Genomic DNA, 19,531 nt, shown 5'->3' with positions numbered 1-19,531 from the left:
CATCACTGTGGAAGAGTGGAAAGAATGCAGCATTTAAGGGGAAGCAAGGTGGCACAGTAGGTAGAGTACCAGGTCTGGAGTCTGGAGGGAACTGGATTCAAATCTGGCCTCAGACACCTTTTAGATGTATGACCCTGGGCAAGTCACTTAACATTTGCTCAGCCTTCTGTCTCATCCTTCTGTCTTAGAGTTTTTACTAGGACAGAAAGTAATAGGTTTTTTTTAAAATTTTTAAAAGTACTGTCTTTAGAATACAAGGGTCTGGGTCCAAATGCCATCTCTGATGTTAAATACACAGGTAACCTCAGGCACATCTAATCTCCCAGGATCTCAGTTTCTTCAACTCTAAAATGAGAGAGTTGGACTAGATGACTAGATTAGGTTTACTCTGATCCTACAAATTTTCCCTTCAATGGGCCTCAGTTTCCTTATTATCTCTGATTCAATAATTTTATATAATTTTAATCTTTTAAACTCTTTCCCACTCTCTGTCTTTTTTCTGCCTCCTCTAGTGTTAGAAGCCGGAAGTGCAGAGATGCTTTTGCCAAAGCCCTTTCCAGGACGTTGCCAACAATGGGAAAACTGAAGAAATTGGAGTGAGCTCTTTTCTTAAAGACCAGCTGACTTCCAGTAGTATATGACCACGCCTCCAGCTGGCTGGGCCTATCCCTGAGCAGGCCATGGGGTGGTGTACCCAGGAGATTAAGCCAGAGCTTCTCCCTGCCTCCCTGGGGAAGAGATGCTGACATTAAGTTACTCCCCTCCCCCAAGACCCTCAAGCACAGACCTTTTTGGCCTGTGAGCAGGTATTATTCTGGTGTTGAATCAAGATTTATTCTCTCAGTTCTCTCCTAAGGTCTGTTTCTGTACTTTGTAGGTTAACTGGAAATAACATCTCAGTTGGGGGTATTGATCACCTGGTACAAGCGTTTACAGACTGTCTTCAACTGGAAGAGATTAAGTGAGTGTGGAGCAATGGAATGGGATTAATCCAATCCTGAGTTTTTGAACTGAATGGAATTGGTCTCAATCCTCCCCTCTTTCCATTGGCTGGTCCAAGATACTTCTTCCTAGTCAAAGGAGTGTAATCCCAAAAGAGAAGGATCCTGGAGTCAAGAGTGCTAAATTGGGGGCAACCAGGTAGCTCAGTGGATTGAGAGTCAGGCCTAGAGACAGGAGGTCCTAGGTTCAAATCTGGCCTCAGACACTTCCCAGCTGTGTGACCCTGGGCAAGTCATTTGACCCCCATTGCCCACCCTTACCACTCTTCCACCAAGGAGCTAATACACAGAAGTTAAGGGTTTGAAAGGGGGGGGGAAGAATGCTAAGATTGGACCCCAGAAGGCAGTGGAGTCCATGGGAGAGAAGGGAGATTTTTCATTTTTGGCCTTGCTCTTGAGGCCAAGTATTGGACCGCTGAGGCATGACATCAGGATATCTTGGACTTCTTTTTTATCCTGGGCAAATTGTAATCAGGGAGTGAAGGGGGTGGCGATTGTGGTGGAAAGGACATTGGTTACATATACACATTTATATTATATGTTTGAAATTGGGGAAGTATACATAGACAGGTGGCTGAACATAATTATAGAAGGAATACATGTGGTAGATGGAATGGTTGAAGAACAAAATTTGAATCCTAAACCAGCCACTCACAAACCTTGAGCATTTGCTTCAAGTTTCTGAGCCTCAATTTTTTTTATAAATAACATAGAGATAGTAATATATTAACTTCCTCAGTGAGCTGTTGTGAAGACACTGATACCTTAGCAGTTCCCCTACTAAGACAGGAGTGGGTGGTCCAAAGTGAAAGTAATAAATGCTCCTTGGGGGCTCTTGGGTACAAATGCATCAAACCCCCAACCCCTTTTACTGGCTAGTAACCTTATTTTTTCTGTCACTGAGTCCAAAAGCAATGAAGAGTGCAAATTCTGAAATTACTTAGTAATTTCTCACAAATAAAGAACCCTCTCAATAATTAATTAATTAGCTCTAAATCTTTCTTTCCCTGTAAGTTTTTCTCTTCTCAGGGCCGAACCCCAGTCTTATAGATTTAGACAGAAATCAATGTTCCTGGCTATATAGTTTGTTAACAGTTAACAAATAATGCAAAAGACTAGAGAAATGAAGAAATGTTTGAGCAATGGGTAAGCTCTGAGCTGGGTCACAGGTCACAATTAGTCACATCTCACTAACTGCTGATTCCTCAATCATGGAACCACGGGTCAATAATCTTTTTCTCTCAAGTCGGCAATTTAGGTCTCTCAGAAGGTTGTCTCCACAAATAAATGTTAAACTCAGTTCTTTAAAGTTGTTTCTTGAGACTCTCTCAAAGATAACAGTTAATGCTTGTCATCTTGCCTAGACTCATTCTTCAAGGGTAATTAACCAAGTCTCTGGGGAAAGAAGTCCTCTCAGTGGTTCTACAGATGACAGTTAGCTGTCAGTCCCTAAGTTTCTATTCCTTCTTTCTTAATGGTACAATAAAATCTGTGACTGAGGTTCCATAGATGAAGCACTTTGTAACCCTAAATCCTTGGTTTGGTGTTCAAAGCCCTTCATCACATAGCCCCCTTTCCAATCTTTTCCACATGCTCTTCAATCCAGTGATTCAACCCAGGCTCCTGGCTGTTCCAGGAACAAGACACTCCATCTCTCAGCTACTTGCATCTTTTGGTGCCCAGAACACTCACCCCTCTCCACTCCAACCACTGACTTCCCTGGCTTCTTTTAAATCCTATATAAAAATCCCACCTTTTCTAGGAAGCGTTCCCCTACTAGTCTCAATTCTAGAGCTTTCTCTCTTTTAATTAATTCCTATTTGTCTTATACATAGCTTTTTGGTACATATTTGCTTGTTGTCTCTCCCCCCACCCCATTAGATTATGAGCTCCTTAGGAGCAGGGACTGTCTTTTATCTCTTTTTGTATCCCCAGCACTTAGCAGAGTGCCTGACATATAAAAAGCATTGTTATTGATCAAAAAAAGCACCACATAAATATGAACAATTGTTACTAAAGTTCCCTCCAGTGTGTTTGTACAAATTTATAGGTATTTTTCGAAGTTTAAAAAGTTGGAAAATGATGGCCTAGGAAATACTTGCTTCTTAATAATAACCATAACTTACATAGGTTTGGAACTTTGGACTTTTCAAAGTACTTTTGCATCCATATCTCATTTGATACTTCAAAGCAATTGGGGAAGGGGTTATTGCTTCTACTTGACAGTGAAGTCTGAGTCTTGGGGAGAAACAACTGGCTCAGTGTCCCAGAGCTAGTTAGTAACAGAGTTCAGATTAGAACCTATGTCTTCCGACTCTTGGTCCACTGTTTTTTTTCTCCTACCTCATGTTGGCTTTCCAGACCTGCCTCAATTAGCCTCTAGATCAACGTTTGTCAACCTTTTTGGCCATGAGAGCCATAAACGCCTGCGGAAGGAGGCGGAAGGCGCTGGTATATGGGGCGGGGGCTGAAGGGCCCCCTGGGGCACATCCTGGGGCTCTGCCCAGATTGGCAGGTCGGGAGGTCGAGCCTGATATGGCTCAAGAGCCATACGTTGCTGACCCCTGCTCTAGATAGATCCCTGGTGCTAAGAGATCCTCCCAGATTTAAGCTATGGAAAAACCTAAAATTCAACATTCTGGCACTATTACCCTATAGACCAGCATGAAGAATAAGATAAGAAGTCCTTTAGTGAGAATTCTCCCACTGAACCTGAAAAGGAAAAATGACAAGACAAATGCAATTGGCAGAGAGAAGAGTGAACCCCAGAGAAGAGAGGAAGGAAGAATCTCCACTTCTGCCTTGCTTAGTGGGTGGGCAAGTCACTTGCCCTCTCTACAACTTCTCATATTGGAGAATGTCATGATAGTTACCTATCTCCTCTGAGCTTGGCAGTGTGCTCTGAGATTCACAATAAGGAGGATCCCAAGATTAGTCAGCCTCGAGGTAATGATGTGTCCTGTTTCAGTTTGCAGGACAATAGATTGAATGATCCTGCATGTCTAAGAGTCATCGAGTCACTCCACAACATGCAACAGTTACAGAAAATTGAGTAAGTAGCCAACTCAAAGACAAAGCTTATCGTAAACAGTTTTTCCCAGTCTCTCCCCGTTCCACCCTCCCCTTCTACCAACCACAAGTATGTAGGGGTCCCCTAGAACTCATTCTGGTGAAATCCAGGAGTAGAGTAGGGGCAGTCACCCCAATCAAGTATCAGGCAACACTAGGGTTTGTCATGGAAATCTGAGGCAGGATCTGGGCCCAGAAGGGCAAGCCCTGGGTTGGGGGAACCTCTCTGGGTTCTCTGGCTCCTCCTGGCCAAGCCTCAGGGGCAGAACTCAGAAGGCAGAAGTATCCAGGGTCAAGGGCTAGGCATGGAGGCTACGGAAAAGGAATATGTGTCTATGTGTCAAGTGTCAAACAGCCTCTGGTATAGACAGTCATATTGGCTTGATTTTCTAAGTGTTGCCCAGAAAACATTGTTTCTATCTCCTGGGCAGCCCTGGCACTAGATTGATGGAATTTGAGTTCTCTTTTTCTTCAAATCCTCCACCCTTCTGTTGTGACATTACTTGGGACATGTTACAAATGGGTTATAGCTTCATCTCAACAGTTCAATAAAATGGATATTCCCAAAGCACTTAACTATTATCAGAACCCTCTGAGCAATGGGACAGGCAAAATGTAGACAAGACAACTGATGCATTAAGGTGGAGGGGTAATGCCAACAAGTTGGGACTGGGCAGAACTTCCATCCTCATTGTCCATTCTTTGCCCTTAATCTTCTGTCTCTAATCCACAGCTTAAGCCGAAATTCAGTCTCTGTCCAGACAGTCCTTGCCTTGGTAAAGAAAGCAATTTCTTACCCACAGATCACCACCTTGGAGATTAGGTAAGCCATGTGGCTTTGTCCAGAGCTTTCAGAGGTTGGTGCTCAAGGGTCCGGGAGAAGTTAGAGGGCCACAGAGTGGAGAGGAGGGAGAAAAAGGCCAATGATCTTTGCTGATGGGACATGGGACCCCTCTAGTTCCATGTGCTTGGGATTTGGACCTCAGGGATGAGTTACTCAGATTGGTTACTCAGGAACAGTTAAGAATTACTTCATACCAGTTCTGGTGACACAGTCCATAGAGTGTCCACCTTGGAGTCAGAAAGACCTGAGTTCAAATTTTATCTCTGACCCTAGCCATGTGACTCTGGTCAAGTCACTTAACTTCTGTTTGTATCAGTTTCTGCATTTGTAAAATTGGGATAATAGCAGTACCTACCTCCCGGGCTGTTGTGAGTATCAAATTAGTTTATGATCATGAAGTACTTAGCACAGTGCCTGACTGACACATAGTAAGCACTTTATAGAGCAGTGATTCCCAAAGCAGGCACTATCGCCCCCTTGTGGGTGCTGCAGTGATCCAGGGAACAGTGATGGCCACAGGTGCATTTATCTTTCCTATTAATTGCTATTAACATTTTGAAAAAATTAATTTCCAGGGGCTAAGTAATATTTTTTCTGGAAAGGGGGAGGTAGGCCAAAAAAGTTTGGGAACCACTGTTCTAGAGGGTAGTTATTATTATTATTATTATTATTATTATTATTACTACTACTACTACTACTACTACTACTACTACTACTACTACTACTACTACTACTACTACTACTACATGCTTGTGGACTGCCAATCTGACCCAGACTTTATTTTTCCTCTTTCCAGGCAAGCACAGATCATCATTCACTTCTCTAAATCCTCAGAAAAGGCTCTGGAAATGTCACAGTAAGAAGAAGCCAGGGGGAATTCTGAGGTTCCTCTTCCGAGTGACCATAGTGCTCAATTAGTCTCAAAGAGGCAGTCTGTTTACTTTAGGGAAACCATGCAAAGTAGTTTTGTGGCATACCACAAAGGGTACTTCCCTGAAAGTCAAAAGATTTAGGTTCAAATCTTGGCTGTTCTAACCCTTCATGTGACCTTAGGATTTCATTTCACCTCTGACTTGCAGTTTCCTCAATTGATAAATGAAGGGATTGAACCAGATTAAGATCTAGGATCTTTAACCAATTTTAACTAATGCATTAATTACCAGTGACCCTTATATATTTCATTAAAGGAACTAGCAGGACCTTACCCTGATTTAAAAAAAAAACACTATTAGCTGGTAGGGTACATGTTTTAAATTAGTCTAGGTTGACAAATAATAAAAGTGCATTTCTTTGAAAGACATTCTTTTTTTTTTTTAAACCCTTACCTTCCGCCTTGGAGTCAATACTATGTATTGACAGGCAGAAGAGTGGTAAGGGCTAGGCAATGGGGGTTAAGTGACTTGCCCAGGGTCACACAGCTAGGAAGTGTCTGAGCCCAGATTTGAACCCAGAATCTCCTCTCTCCAGGCTTGGCTCTCAGTCCACTGAGCCACCTGGCTATCCCCTGTGCTCATATCTTTATGAATGACTGCTACCTAGAGTAGAGAAGTAATGACAAATTTTCTATGACCTTAGGTCAGAAAGTGAAAAGTTGAACCAAGAATGAGATTGTTTCTGACTTGAAGCAAAGGGGTGAAAGCAGATAGAGAAATTCACTATGATGATGCATGAAGTAGTTAATACTCTGAGAGCAATGAAGATAAAAAAGCCAGAAATCTGTTGTTATTCTTGCTGGTGGTGGTGTTTTTTAAGTAGATAGTTAATTATGAAGATGATTAAATTTGGAATTAAGAGGCCAATTTATTCTGAAGAATTAGATTATTTTGTTTCCAATTCATTTTAAATTTGTCTTTCTACAAGCTCTTATGATTTTTATTGCATTATGGTCTGAAAAAATTGCATTTATTATTTCTGCTTTCCTACATTTGTTTGCAATGCTTTTATGACCTAGAACATGGTCAATCTTTGTATATGTGCCATGTGCTGCTGAAAAGAAGGTGTATTCCTCCTTATCCCTATTTATTTTTCTCCAGATATCTATTAGCACTAATTTTTTCTAACATTTCATTCACTTCCCTTATCTCTTTCTTGTTTATTTTTTGGTTCAATTCATCTAGTTCTGATAGAAGGCTAAGGTCCCCCACTAGTATGGTTTTACTATCTATTTCCTCCTTAAGCTCCTTTAGTTTCTCTTTTAGAAATATGAATGCTGTACCATTTGGTGCATACATGTTGAGTATTGATATTTCTTCATTATTTATGCTGCCTTTCATCAAGATGTAATTACCTTCCTTATGTCTTTTAATGAGATCTGTTTTTGCTTTAGCTTTGTCTGAGATCATAATTGCTACTCCTACCTTCTTTGTCTCAGTTGCAGCCCAGTAAATTCTGCTCCACCCTCTTACCTTTACCCTGTGTATGTATACTTGCCTCTAGGGTGTTTCTTGTAGGCAGCGTATGGTAGGATTTTGGTTTTTAGTACATTCTGCTATCCACTTTCTTTTTATTGGTGAGTTCATCCCATTCACATTCACAGTTATGATTACTGTCTGTGTATTTCCCTCTATTTTGACTTCCTCCTTAGATTCTGCCTTTTCTTTTATCCCTCTTATCCTCTCCTCCAGCTTTTTGCTTTTAGTCAAGTAAATTTATTCTGAAAGAAACTCACACCTAGAAAAAGTTTCTTCAAAGACTCTGAGATATATATATATATATATATACATTTTAAATTTAATTTTAAATTCTTTTCCATGGGTCTGTCATATATTTTGAATAACTATGGCAGTGTCTAGCAGTTACTTGCTCTAATCTTTCAACATATGTGGGGCAAAATAGCAATAGGAATGAAGAAAGTAGAAACAAACCATTGGTGAAATAATATGTTTCCCATTGGCAGTGAAAAACTCCAGCTAAAGATTAAGAGCTGTCAGGGACTATAGAGATCCATCTACAATCTCAACCTCCTTCTTTCATAGATAAGAAAACTAAGGTTCACAGAGATTAAATGATTTACCAGGGGTCACACTGACAGTAAAGAACAAAGCTGAGATTTGAACCTAGGTTCAGGAAATCATGTCAAAACCACATGTGAAGATCCTACCAATTTGCTCCTTTGGTGTCTGTGGTATTATCCAGGCAGAATTCAGTCCATAAGGTCTAAGACGCCCCCTGGTTCTTTATTTGAAAATTCTGAAACATTTGAGAGAGTCTGCCAAATGCAAAAGGAGTGAATTGGATCAGTCATTGGCTTTTTCAAAAAAACTCTGACAGTTCCTTCTCTCCTCACCCTGTCTCTATTCCTGCCCCCACATTATCCCCATCTTTCCCTTCAGTCAAAATTATTTTGTGCACTTAAAATATTAATTATTCTGGTCACCTACTTCACCTGACATATTTCTGAGTGACTTCTGGCTGTTTCTGAAAATCAAATCTGGTCTTAAAGGAGGAAAATCTGCTACTGGTAAGAAGGCACAAAGAGGACAGAAATGTCTAGAATTGATAGCAGTTCTGAAAGAGGTATATTGAGCAAGATCAGCCAGTTTCCCTGAAATAAGTGTATGGCTGCCCCAACGAAATGGTTTATTTGGATGGATAAGTTCTGATTTGTTTCTTTTTTCACAGATCAGTCTTTTTGCTAAGTAGCCACATCTTAACATCTTCTAGTTCTACAGGTGATCTCTGACAGCTCTAAATATTTAGCTGAAGATTTTCAATGCCAATTAGAAACATTGTAGTCCACTGGTAGTTTCTATTTTCTTCATCCTCGTTGCTATTTTGTCTCATTTCCCTTGAAAAATTGTGACAAGTAACAACTATCTACTGCATGGTTACTGAAAATACAGCAGGCTCTTTGAAGAAACTTCCTAGATGTGAGATCGGAATGAGCTGACTCCTCATTTTGAATTTAACACCAACCATCATCCTTATAATAATGAACTATGTAAAAGTTAGCAGTTCTTATTGGTAGTGTTAATAGCAGTGTTAGTATTAGTGTACTCAGAAAATTCATTCCCTGCAAGTAGAGTTCCACATATCCTAACCACTGTCTTTATTAGGCTTGAGCTTTACTTTCCACCTTGGTCACCAGTGTAAGCTTGAAAATGACTGTTATTGTTACAGTTATACCAGATATCCTAACAAGTTTGCCAGGTGGGGTCTAGATTGGGACTTATTTTGTTTAATAATGCTTTCTGGCCTCTAAAAGGTATTTTGAAGGTTTTTTCCCCCCTTACCATCTTGGGTTTGTTTTCTGTAGATCCCAGAAGGAGAAGAAAAATGAGCCCCAAGATAAGGTGGTGACTCAGGACAGAAACCTAATATTCAGGTAAGAAGGGTGAAGTTGAAAATATTGATAATGCAAGAACCAGTGATTTCATCATATACACAGTCTTTTATTTTTTTATTCTTACCTTCCATCTTGGAGTCAATACTGTGTATTGGCTCCAAGGCAGAAGAGTGGTAAGGGCTAGGCAATGGGGTTTAAGTGACTTGCCCAAGGTCACACAGCTAGGAAGTATCTAAGGCCAGATTTGAAGCCAGGTCCTTTTATCTCTCCCTAGGCCTGACTCTCAATCCACTGAACCATCTAGCTTCCCCATGTATATTCCTTTTACAAAAGCAGACCACAGTGCTTCCAAACCTTAGTATTTAATCTTAGTAGATGATTTCCAAACAGGGGAAGGGTTTGGTCCAGTGGTACTCCTGGGAGGAATTGTGTAGGAGTGGTGTTTGGGTTAGGGGATGTCATGCAAAATGCTGCCTGGTCTCAGTAAGGTGTGAATTGTGAAGAGCCAGTTCTTGGGTAGCTTATTCTGGCTCAGATAAGGAGTATATCATCTCTACCTGGCTTGGTGGGCCACTTCCGTAGGTCTTTTTCCCTTCCTTTCTCACCTCCCTTCCAAACCTCCCAGGCTTCAGAAATGTAACCTTGCTGTCCACCATGCAAAGGAAATTGCTGAGATGCTCAAGCACAGGCCCTTCCTGGAAGAAGTGGAGTGAGTACAACCCCTCAGCTCTGGTTCTTGTTCCAATCTCATGGGTCCCAACTGGGGAAAGAGGCCAGAAGGATGAGAAGACACAGAGGTGGGTTGCCATCCTAGAAGAGGGAGTAGCTGTCCTGGGATATCCAGGTTTGTGGAGCCCCAGGCATCCATTCGGCATGCTATATTTTACTGTAGACTAGAGAATGACATTTAGAAGAGTGTCCCTAGTGGCACTGTTGCTCCAGGGGCCCACTTATTTTAGATCCAGATCAGGGGAGCAAATGGCTGTGTCTAAACAGGTGATATGTGTGGGTGGGCTTGACTCCCAGCTACCTGAGAATATCTCACCTGAGAATCTAGAGATTTAGATGAGTGGAAAATTAGGTGCATTTCTCAACTAGAGGGGAGGGGAAAGAGAAGGAGCAGAATGGCAGAATGCAGTTCTCCCTGCTTTTCCAGCCTACAATACTCTACTTTCACTCTCTGCTTTACCAGTCACTCCTTGAGTCAAGGTGAGACAATTTCCCAACAAAAGAACTAGATCAATTCCCAAGTTGTTGATTTTGGTTGGGAGGGAGGTGTGTGTGGGGGTGTGTTACAGGCCACCTGAGGTGGTTCTTTGGGACTGGTGGAGCCCCATGAATATCAGGAGGGGTAGACTTTAGTGAACAACCACTGACGTGACTCCCATTTTTCTCAAAAAAAAAAAGTACAGTTTGGGGGCAAAAGAGAGAATATCTTTCCAAATAATGTAGCCCTGATTTGAATTCTTGCTCTTTCTCTTTTAGAGTAGGGTCTAGAGAGAATAGAAGGGATTCCCAGGTGATCAGACAGAGCCTAAGTGCTAGTAAGTTCATCTCTTCCAGGCAGAGAGTAGAGATCTTCTTCCCACTTCCATCTAGGACCATTGGGACAAATAGGGAGGTTGTTGCTATAGGGGGAGATGAACATGTGGTTCCAAGTGTCCCAGTCTTCCTTAGGAGGGAAGCATTAATCACTTCCTACTCATCTGTATCTCAGTTTATCAGGGAACCGACTGGAAGATGAAGGATGCCAAAAACTAGCCAAGATCCTGCCTGATTTGCAAATCACCAAACAGTTTAAGTAAGTACCAGACCAAATTTTGTAATAGGGAGTGAAGGATGCTGAGAATATAGCAATGATGATGCAATTTGCAGTGAGCTTTGGGGCAGCTAGATGGCTCAGTGGACAGAGCACCAGGCTTGAGTCAGAAGGACATGGATTCAAATCTGCCCTCAGACACTTCCTAGCTCTGTGACCCCGGGCAAGTCACTTAACCCCATTTGCCTAGCCCTTGCCTTTCTGTCTTAGAGTTGTTACTAAAGCAGAAAGTAAGAGTTTAAAATTTTTTTGAAATGAACCCTGATCAGGAGCAGAGTATGCAATTAAAATATCCATGTAATTCACTGTCAGTGAAAACAATGCTTGTTGTCTCTGAGAAACCTACCTTTTGCTAAAGCTGCCATTAACACAATGAGATAACCTTAAAAGTCATCAGAAGAAGAAATAGGAGCTCTGGAAAACCCTATGTAAGTGACACAGCTGAAAGGTCCATTAGAAATCATGTATTCTTCCATTTTCAGAAGAGGAAAATGAGGGTTAGAGAAGAGGATGATCTTTCCTAGGGTGTATAGAATTTGTTTTACTTAACTATATTTATTTGTTACAAGAAAGGGCTTTGAGGAGGGCATTAAGGGAAGACATAGGGATATAAGTGATGGTGATACCAAAAAAAGAAAGAAAACACCTTCAAAGAGTCCTTTTTAAAATGCATAGGACAGAACAGAAGGAAATTTAGAAGAGGACACAGACAAGCAAGGCAGGTAACATTTTAAATATGAAATATATATTTTCTTAAAATCTGAGCACAGTGGAGATGAATAATTTCATAAGAAGTCCTTTGTTTCTATTTTTTGTATGAAGAAATATGCATGTTTACCAATATTCATGAAATTTAAATGTTTTTAATTTTTAAAATTAAGATCACCTAGAGGTAGCAGCCAAGCTAAGACTAGAATCCACGAATCTTACCTCCTAGTCCAATGCTGCTTTTTTTTTTTTTAAGTACACTAAATTGAGTTCAAATCTGGCCATAGACGCTTATCAGCTTTGTGAGCTGAGCAAGTCACTTAACCTCTATCTTCCTGTTCTTCTTCATCTTCAAAAGACTAGTAGCATCCACCTCCCAGCTTCATTGTAAGAAGCAAATGAGATAATATAATTGTAAAGCCCTTTGCAAATCTTAAAAGCAAATATGTATATGTTTATAATATTATACATACACCCACATGTGTGTATATATAGTAGCTCTTGTTTTTGCTGTCTCTGCCTAAGTTCTCTCACTATTCATTCATTCACTCATTCTCGCAATGAACAAATATTCAAAATGGAGAAGGTGTAACTAGACCACAGTTTTATTGAGGAAGATCTAGGAGCTGCATTGAACTGAATGCAGGCTTAATGTGAGTCAATAGTATGAAATGACAGTTACAAAAACTCTGGGGTCCCAGGCTGAATTAAGAGAGACCCGGTATCCAGAATGAGAGAAGCAGGCATCCTTATGTCCTCTGCCCTGGCCAGACTGGATCTGGAATTGGGCCCCTATTTCTGGGCAGCATATTTTAAGACACTGACAACCACATCCAGAAGAGGGAGCTGAGGACCCTGGACATCATTCCATACAAAGTTCAGTCGAGGAATTGGGGGTTGGTTACCCTGAAGAAGAGATGATTTAAAGGGGATCATGATAACTGACCTTAAGTATTTAAAGGCATCCTTGTGAAAGGGGGATTCATTAGACTCTGCTTAGACCCAGACAGAAGCAGAAGCAGCGAAATATATATATATATGTGTATATATATATCAAGCTGTATGTGTGATATAGGCATATATGATGTGTGCACATGTGTAGAAATATGCACATATATACATGTATGTATTTTGTTGTGAGTATACATGTGTGTATATGTATGTATAGAAATATTTAGACATATGCACGTATGTATACATAGATGCATGTTTTGTGTTTGTGACATTTGTATATGTGTGTATAAAGTGTTAGAGTTGTTCAAAAGGATAATAGGCTGACTCAGAAGATTAAGTAATGGCTTTCTTCTCACTGGAGGTCTTCAGGCAAAGGCTAGATAACCATTCACTGTAACAGAGATTATTGCTCAGGTGCAGGTTGGACTTGTGGATGTCTGAGGTGCCTTGAAACTCTGATTCTGTGATTTTTCTAGCCTCTTCCCCTGGTCTTTCTGCAGTATGGAGATATGATGGAAAATAAGTCACAGGCCTTGCCTTCAAGGAGTTAATCAGAGCTCCCAACCTGAAGCATTTTCTATTAGATGACTATAGATATGGTTAGGGACTAGGGGTGGGGGTGGAAAACTCACTCAAAGCATTTAAGAGCCTTTGGCTAAATGGGGAGACAAACTAAACATGTCCAGAGAAAGAAGTATAAGGTTCATGTAACAGAGGTCCAAGAATCTCCTTGGGCCACCTTGAGCTGAGAGATGTTTTCAGTGGAGGGGCTGGTGACCATTTCCATGTTCTCTTTTGTAGCATCAGTGATAATGGGCTCTCTCAGACCAGTGTATATTGCTTGCTGACATCAGCCAACGCCTGCAAGAATGTGGTGGAGCTAGATATCAGGTAACGTGAACCCAGTGGGCAAGTTTCCTCCAGCTTTCTCTGTTCTACCCAATGGCCGAGATTCTCTCTTTCAGGAGTCAGTTCTACCAGATGACCCCATCCAGGAGGGTTAAAATGTACATTGGAGGGGATCTCATCCAAATCCTTAAATTTTAGAGATGAGGAAATTTGCCCAAGGTCATAGGCAGAAAGTAATTAAAGACTGGGGTTGAATCCCAGGCCAGTGTGGTCCAGCAGAAAAGAATGCTGAACGTGGAGTCACAATGTGGAGACCTGATTTTGAGTTCCTGTTCTATTACTTGTTACCCAGGGACCTTTGACAGATCACTTGACCCGTCTTGAGCCTTATTTTCCCCATCTATAAACTAGGAGCAGGGGTAGATGAGGCAGCCTCTGAATTCACTTTCTGCTCTAGATCTGGACCTAAGATCTCTCATTTCATATGTGGTGCTCTGTCTCCCTTTTTATTCTGCTCAACTTCTTCCTTAGGCTTTCGTTGTTGTTCAGGTGTTTTCAATCACATCCTACTCTTCATGAGCCCATGCTGATTTGTTTGGGACATCTTCTTGTTGGTGTCTAGGCAAGCTCCCACATTATTCTTAACATTCAATATTTTACATGGAGCCTACTTTAAATAGATTCAGTGCAGTATTTGAAACTCTAAATTCATACAGCAGGTAAATTACAGCATGATGTTTCACTTTCCTAAAATATTATTATTTGATTTACCAAAGTATTCCCCGGAGCATTTCTTTAAATACCCAGTTCTTACCCCTGAAATTTTATCTCAGACCAATTGAATTAGCAAAGATGATTTAAAAAAAACAGAATGAATTAGTACTGGAGAGACTATAGGACTACAGACACACCAGTACAATGTTGGTAGAGGTATGAACTGATCCAACCATTATGGAAAATAGTTCATAATATGCAAGAAAAAGGAGGGGGGGGAAGAACCAGACATAGATTTTTTTTTTAATTTTAAACCCTTAACTTCTGTGTATTGACTTATAGGTGGAAGATTGGTAAGGGTAGGCAATGGGGGTCAAGTGACTTGCCCAGGGTCACACAGCTGGGAAGTGTCTGAGGCCGGATTTGAACCTAGGACCTCCTGTCTCTAGGCCTGGCTCTCAATCCACTGAGCTACCCAGCTGCCCCCCAGACATAGATTTTTGGGCATAATGTGAGAATTTATTTCTCTTGGATAAGCATATTTATTCTAATTTATTCAATATAATACATAAATCATATGTATTATATTGTCATTATATTACATGTTATTATATAAACACATAAATGGCAACTTTTTTAAAAGTCACTAAATTGTTCTTGCCCTTGGACACAATCAACAATCCCATTACTGGATATATTCCCAAGGAAGTCAAAGGTAGGAGGGAAAAAGCCATTATGTATATCAAATATTTATAGTAGCATTTTTCAGGGTAACCAAAAACTAGAAACAAAGTGGGTGCCTCTTAATTTGGAAGCAATTAAACAAATTTTCTCATGGTAACACATTAGAATGTTTTTATACTTTTAGAAACAATGAATATGATTAATTCAGAGATAAGGAAGGAAGACTTGTGTAAACTGATGCTGAGTGAAATTAGCAGACCGGTCACCTTCGTGACTAGTAATGTAACTAATAAATGACTACTAAAGAAACAATAAAAAGAAAACTAAACTCTGATTAATTGCTGTAGCCAATCACCATCCAGAAGAATAGGTGATAAAGCACTTCCCTCCTCTTAGGAAAAGAGGCTGTTGACTACAGGTGTGAAACATTGCATTCATTTCCAAATGTGGTCATTTTATTGATTGGTTTTGCTTACTTGCATTTCTTTGACATAGATGATAAGAAACATGCATCTCTTGTCATAGAGAGTTCATTTGGGTCTGAAAAGGAATGGTATTTTGGAAAATACAAAAGACATCTATAAAACTTTAAAATAAAATAAATACCAGTTTCTCTTCAACATTCAAAATAGGATTGTATTTGCAAAAAAATCTGATTTTTAAAAGCTCCTCTGATGTAGAGTGAGATGCTCTTTCTTTTCAAAGCTAGTTTCACACAGAAGAAAAACAACTGCTTGAACACCTGGGTTGATAGGGATATTATTGGGGATGTAGACACTAAGCGATAACTCTAGTCCAACTATCAATAATATGGAATTAGATCTTGATCAATGATACATGTAAAAACTCAGTGGAATTGTGCGTCAGCCAAGGAGGCATTGGGGGGGCTTAGGGGAGAGGGAAAGAACATGAAACATGTAACTATAGGAAAATATTCAAATAAAAATAAAAAAAAAACAAAGCTAGTTTCAGATCATGAATGGTGACTATCCATAGTTAGCACAGAGAGACTTGTAATTGAGGTCTAACCTATAAAGGGTTGACATTCAGAGGAGAATGGGAAACACTTAACTTCTGAGGACTGAACCAAAGGAAATGTCTAAATCCATATGAGATATCAAAAATGTTTTATTTATTTAAAAAAATACATTTTATCACTGTCTCTTGTTTTAATATTATCCACATTCTCCACTGTATTGGTCCCTCTCAGATAGTCATCCTTGTAGCAAAGAATAAAAAAGTCTAGCAAAACTAACCAACAGAGAGGTTCCGGGTTAAGATGGCGGCAGAGTAAAAAGCAGCTCCTAACCTCTCCTGACCAAAACATACAGGACTCCTCAAGGGGACATAAAAACAAATCCAGACGAACGGAGGGACCCCACAACAGGGTGCAGCGTGGAAGAGTATGTGGAATCAGGACATTTCCATGCTATAAAGGGGTGAAACAGCTCTCACTAAATTGTGGGCTGAGCAACCACCCCTCCACCCCCTCCACGCACACCACCTACAACGCCAAAGCCAGCTAAAAAGAAATAGAGCAAGTTTGGGGCACCCATTGAGTCATTGGCAGCTCCAGGGCCTGTTCCTGAGAGCAGCAAGACTTAGGACCCCAAAAAGCTAAAGCACAGATTCTGAGCATGGGCTCGGAGCGCAGGCACGGGCAGAGACATGGGTAGAGGCGGACACAGGCGTGAGCAAAGGCTCTGAAACCCTGAGTGGGGAACCAGTGCAGACAGGTATACGATTGTGGAAGCAGCGCCCTGAGACTTGTAAAGGAACCTCCAGCATAGGATCAAGCAAGAGGGTCCACCAAGGGGCTTGACCTTGAGAACAACCAGACCTCAGACCTCAGGACCCAAAAGACTGCAGACAGACCCTGAGCACAAGGATAAAGCTGAGAAGCTGCTGGGCTAACAATGGCTACCCAGAATCAGGAAGTTCAGAAGAGAAAGATTAACAACAACAACAAGAAATCTTAAACACTCGACAACTTTTACACAGAGAAAATCCAGACAACCGAGCAAACAGAAGAGGAGAACAAACAAGCATCCAGACCCTCCCAAAATAATGAAAACTGGTCACAAGCTCTTGAAGAGTTCAAAACTGAGATAATGAGAAAGTTGGAAAAGATTTGGTTAGAGAAATGGGAAATAACTCAAAAGGAAATCAGGCAAGAAAATAACAGTTTAAAAGGCAGAATTTTGCAATTGGAAAGTGAGGCTTAGAAATCAAATGAACTGATAAGCAAAATGAACACCAGAAATGACCAGATTGAAAAGGAAAACCAAAATATTATAGCCAAAAACCAGTCCCTAAAGGCTAGAATTGAGCAATTAGAAGCCAATGATCTCTCAAGACAACAAGAACAAATAAAACAAAGTCAAAAAACTGAAAAAATAGAAGGAAACATGAAATATCTCAATGAGAAACTGATAGATCAAGAAAACCGGTCTAGAAGAGACAATTTGAGAATCATTGGTCTCCCCGAAAAAGGAGAAATTAATAGAAATTTGGACTCCATACTAAAAGAAATTATTCAGCAAAATTGCCCTGAAGTTCTACAACAAGAGGGGAATATAGATATTGAAAGGATCCATAGATCACCCTCAACACTCGACCCAGAAAGGACAACGCCAAGGAATATAATAGCCAAATTCAAGAGCTTCCAAGTAAAAGAAAAAATCTTACAAGAAGCCAGAAAGAGACAATTCAAATATCAAGGAGCACCAATCAGGATTACACAGGATCTGGCAGCCTCCACACTAAAAGACCGCAAGGCTTGGAATATGATATTCAGAAAGGCAAGAGAGCTGGGCCTGCAACCACGGATCAACTACCCATCAAAATTGACCATATACTTCCAGGGGAAAGTATGGGCATTCAACAAAATTGAAGAATTCCAAGTATTTGCACAGAAAAGACCAGGGCTAAATGGAAAGTTTGATATCCAACCACAAAAATTGAGAGAAACATGAAAAGGTAAATAAGAAACAGAGGGGAAAGAAAGAAAACTCATAATTTTTAAATTTGCCTTTTTAAGGGCCTCAGTAAGATCTAATTATCTGTATTCCTATGTGGAGAAATGCTATATATAATTCTCTGTAGTGAACTCTATTCACTATTATAGTATTCACTATTATAGTAATCAGAAGAATAATTCATAGGGAGAGGGTGGAATACTAAATGGTCTAAGATGACAGAGGGGGTGGGAAGGAGGGGAGTGAATAGTAGGGGACACCAAGAGAAACTTGAGTGAATAAGAAAAATAGGATTTTCTATTACACAAAAAGAGGGCATGGGAAAGGGAGGGGACAAATACTGTTATAAGAAGGAGAGGAAGAGAGCATTAAGAGGTAATATTTAAACCTTACTCTCAGTGTAATCAACCTGGAGAGGGAAGAGTAGCTATACTATCCATTGGGATATAAAACTCTTATCCAACCCTACTGAGAAAGTCAGAAGGGATAAACCAAGGGGAGCAGGGGAGTGGGGAGGTCAAAAAAGGGAGGGGAGAAGAAGGGGGAGGGAATTCATTAGGCCTTTAAAAACAAAAATAGGAATAATAAGGGAGAGGGTAGAAAGGGAAGTTAATCAAGGGAGGGGATAAGAGATACCGGCTTAATAGCAAACCACTGGTTTAAAAGGAAATAGTTTAAGAAGAAGGGGTACGAATAGGGGAGGATTTGAAAATGTCAGCAAATGCACAACTTATAATTTTAACTCTGAATGTGAATGGGATGAACTCGCTCATAAAACGGAAGCAAATAGCAGAGTGGATTAGAAACCAAAATCCTACCATATGTTGTCTACAAGAAACACATATGAGGCAGGTGGACATACACAAGTTTAAGGTTCAGGGCTTGAGCAAAATCTTTTGGGCATCAAATGAGAAAAAGAAGGCAGGCGTGGCTATTATGATCTCTGACAAAGCCAAAGTAAAAATAGATATGATTAAAAAAGACAGGGAAGGTCATTACATCCTGATTAAAGGCAGTATAAACAATGAGGAAATAACACTGTTCAATATGTATCCACCAAGTGGCATAGCATCCAAATTCATAAAGGAGAAACTGGCAGAGCTCAAGAAGGAAATAGATAGTAAAACCATAATAGTGGGAGATCTAAATATTCCTCTTTCAGATCTAGATAAATCAAACCAAAAAATAAATAAGAAAGAGGTAAGAGAGGTGAATGAAGTCCTAGAAAAATTAGATTCAATTGATATGTGGAGAAAAAGAAATAGGGACAAAAAGGAATACACCTTCTTTTCAGCTGCACATGGTACATTCACAAAGATTGACCATGTTATAGGGCATAGAATCATTGCAAACAAATGCAAAAGAGCAGAAATAATAAATGTAACCTTCTCAGATCATAATGCAATAAAAATAATAATTAGTAAGGGCACCTGGACAGGAAAATCAAAAACTAATTGGAAATTAAATAATATGATTCTCTAAAACCAATTAGTCAAAGAAGAAATCATAGAAATAATCAACAATTTCATTGAAGAGAATGACAATGATAAGACATCCTACCAAACTCTGTGGGATACAGCCAAGGCAGTACTCAGGGGGAAATTTATATCCTTGAGTGCATATATT

At 40.2% G+C, this 19,531-nt stretch overlaps 1 protein-coding gene across 1 annotated transcript in view; it reads left to right on the top strand.

Annotated features, from left to right (window-relative positions):
• Positions 1-19,531, top strand: part of NLRC5 (NLR family CARD domain containing 5) — a 77,594-nt gene that overhangs the window by 11,502 nt on the left and 46,561 nt on the right. The window contains exons 6-13 of the mRNA XM_044659712.1: positions 513-596; positions 878-961; positions 3,871-4,053; positions 4,804-4,893; positions 9,170-9,238; positions 9,825-9,908; positions 10,917-11,000; positions 13,482-13,571. Of these exons, the coding sequence (XP_044515647.1) occupies positions 513-596; positions 878-961; positions 3,871-4,053; positions 4,804-4,893; positions 9,170-9,238; positions 9,825-9,908; positions 10,917-11,000; positions 13,482-13,571 (768 nt within the window). The remainder of the gene's footprint in view (positions 1-512; positions 597-877; positions 962-3,870; positions 4,054-4,803; positions 4,894-9,169; positions 9,239-9,824; positions 9,909-10,916; positions 11,001-13,481; positions 13,572-19,531) is intronic.

This window comes from Gracilinanus agilis, chromosome 2 (genome assembly GCF_016433145.1).
Source record: "Gracilinanus agilis isolate LMUSP501 chromosome 2, AgileGrace, whole genome shotgun sequence".
In the NCBI taxonomy this organism is placed as follows: domain Eukaryota; kingdom Metazoa; phylum Chordata; class Mammalia; order Didelphimorphia; family Didelphidae; genus Gracilinanus; species Gracilinanus agilis.
This window is presented reverse-complemented; position numbering and strand designations above follow the sequence as displayed.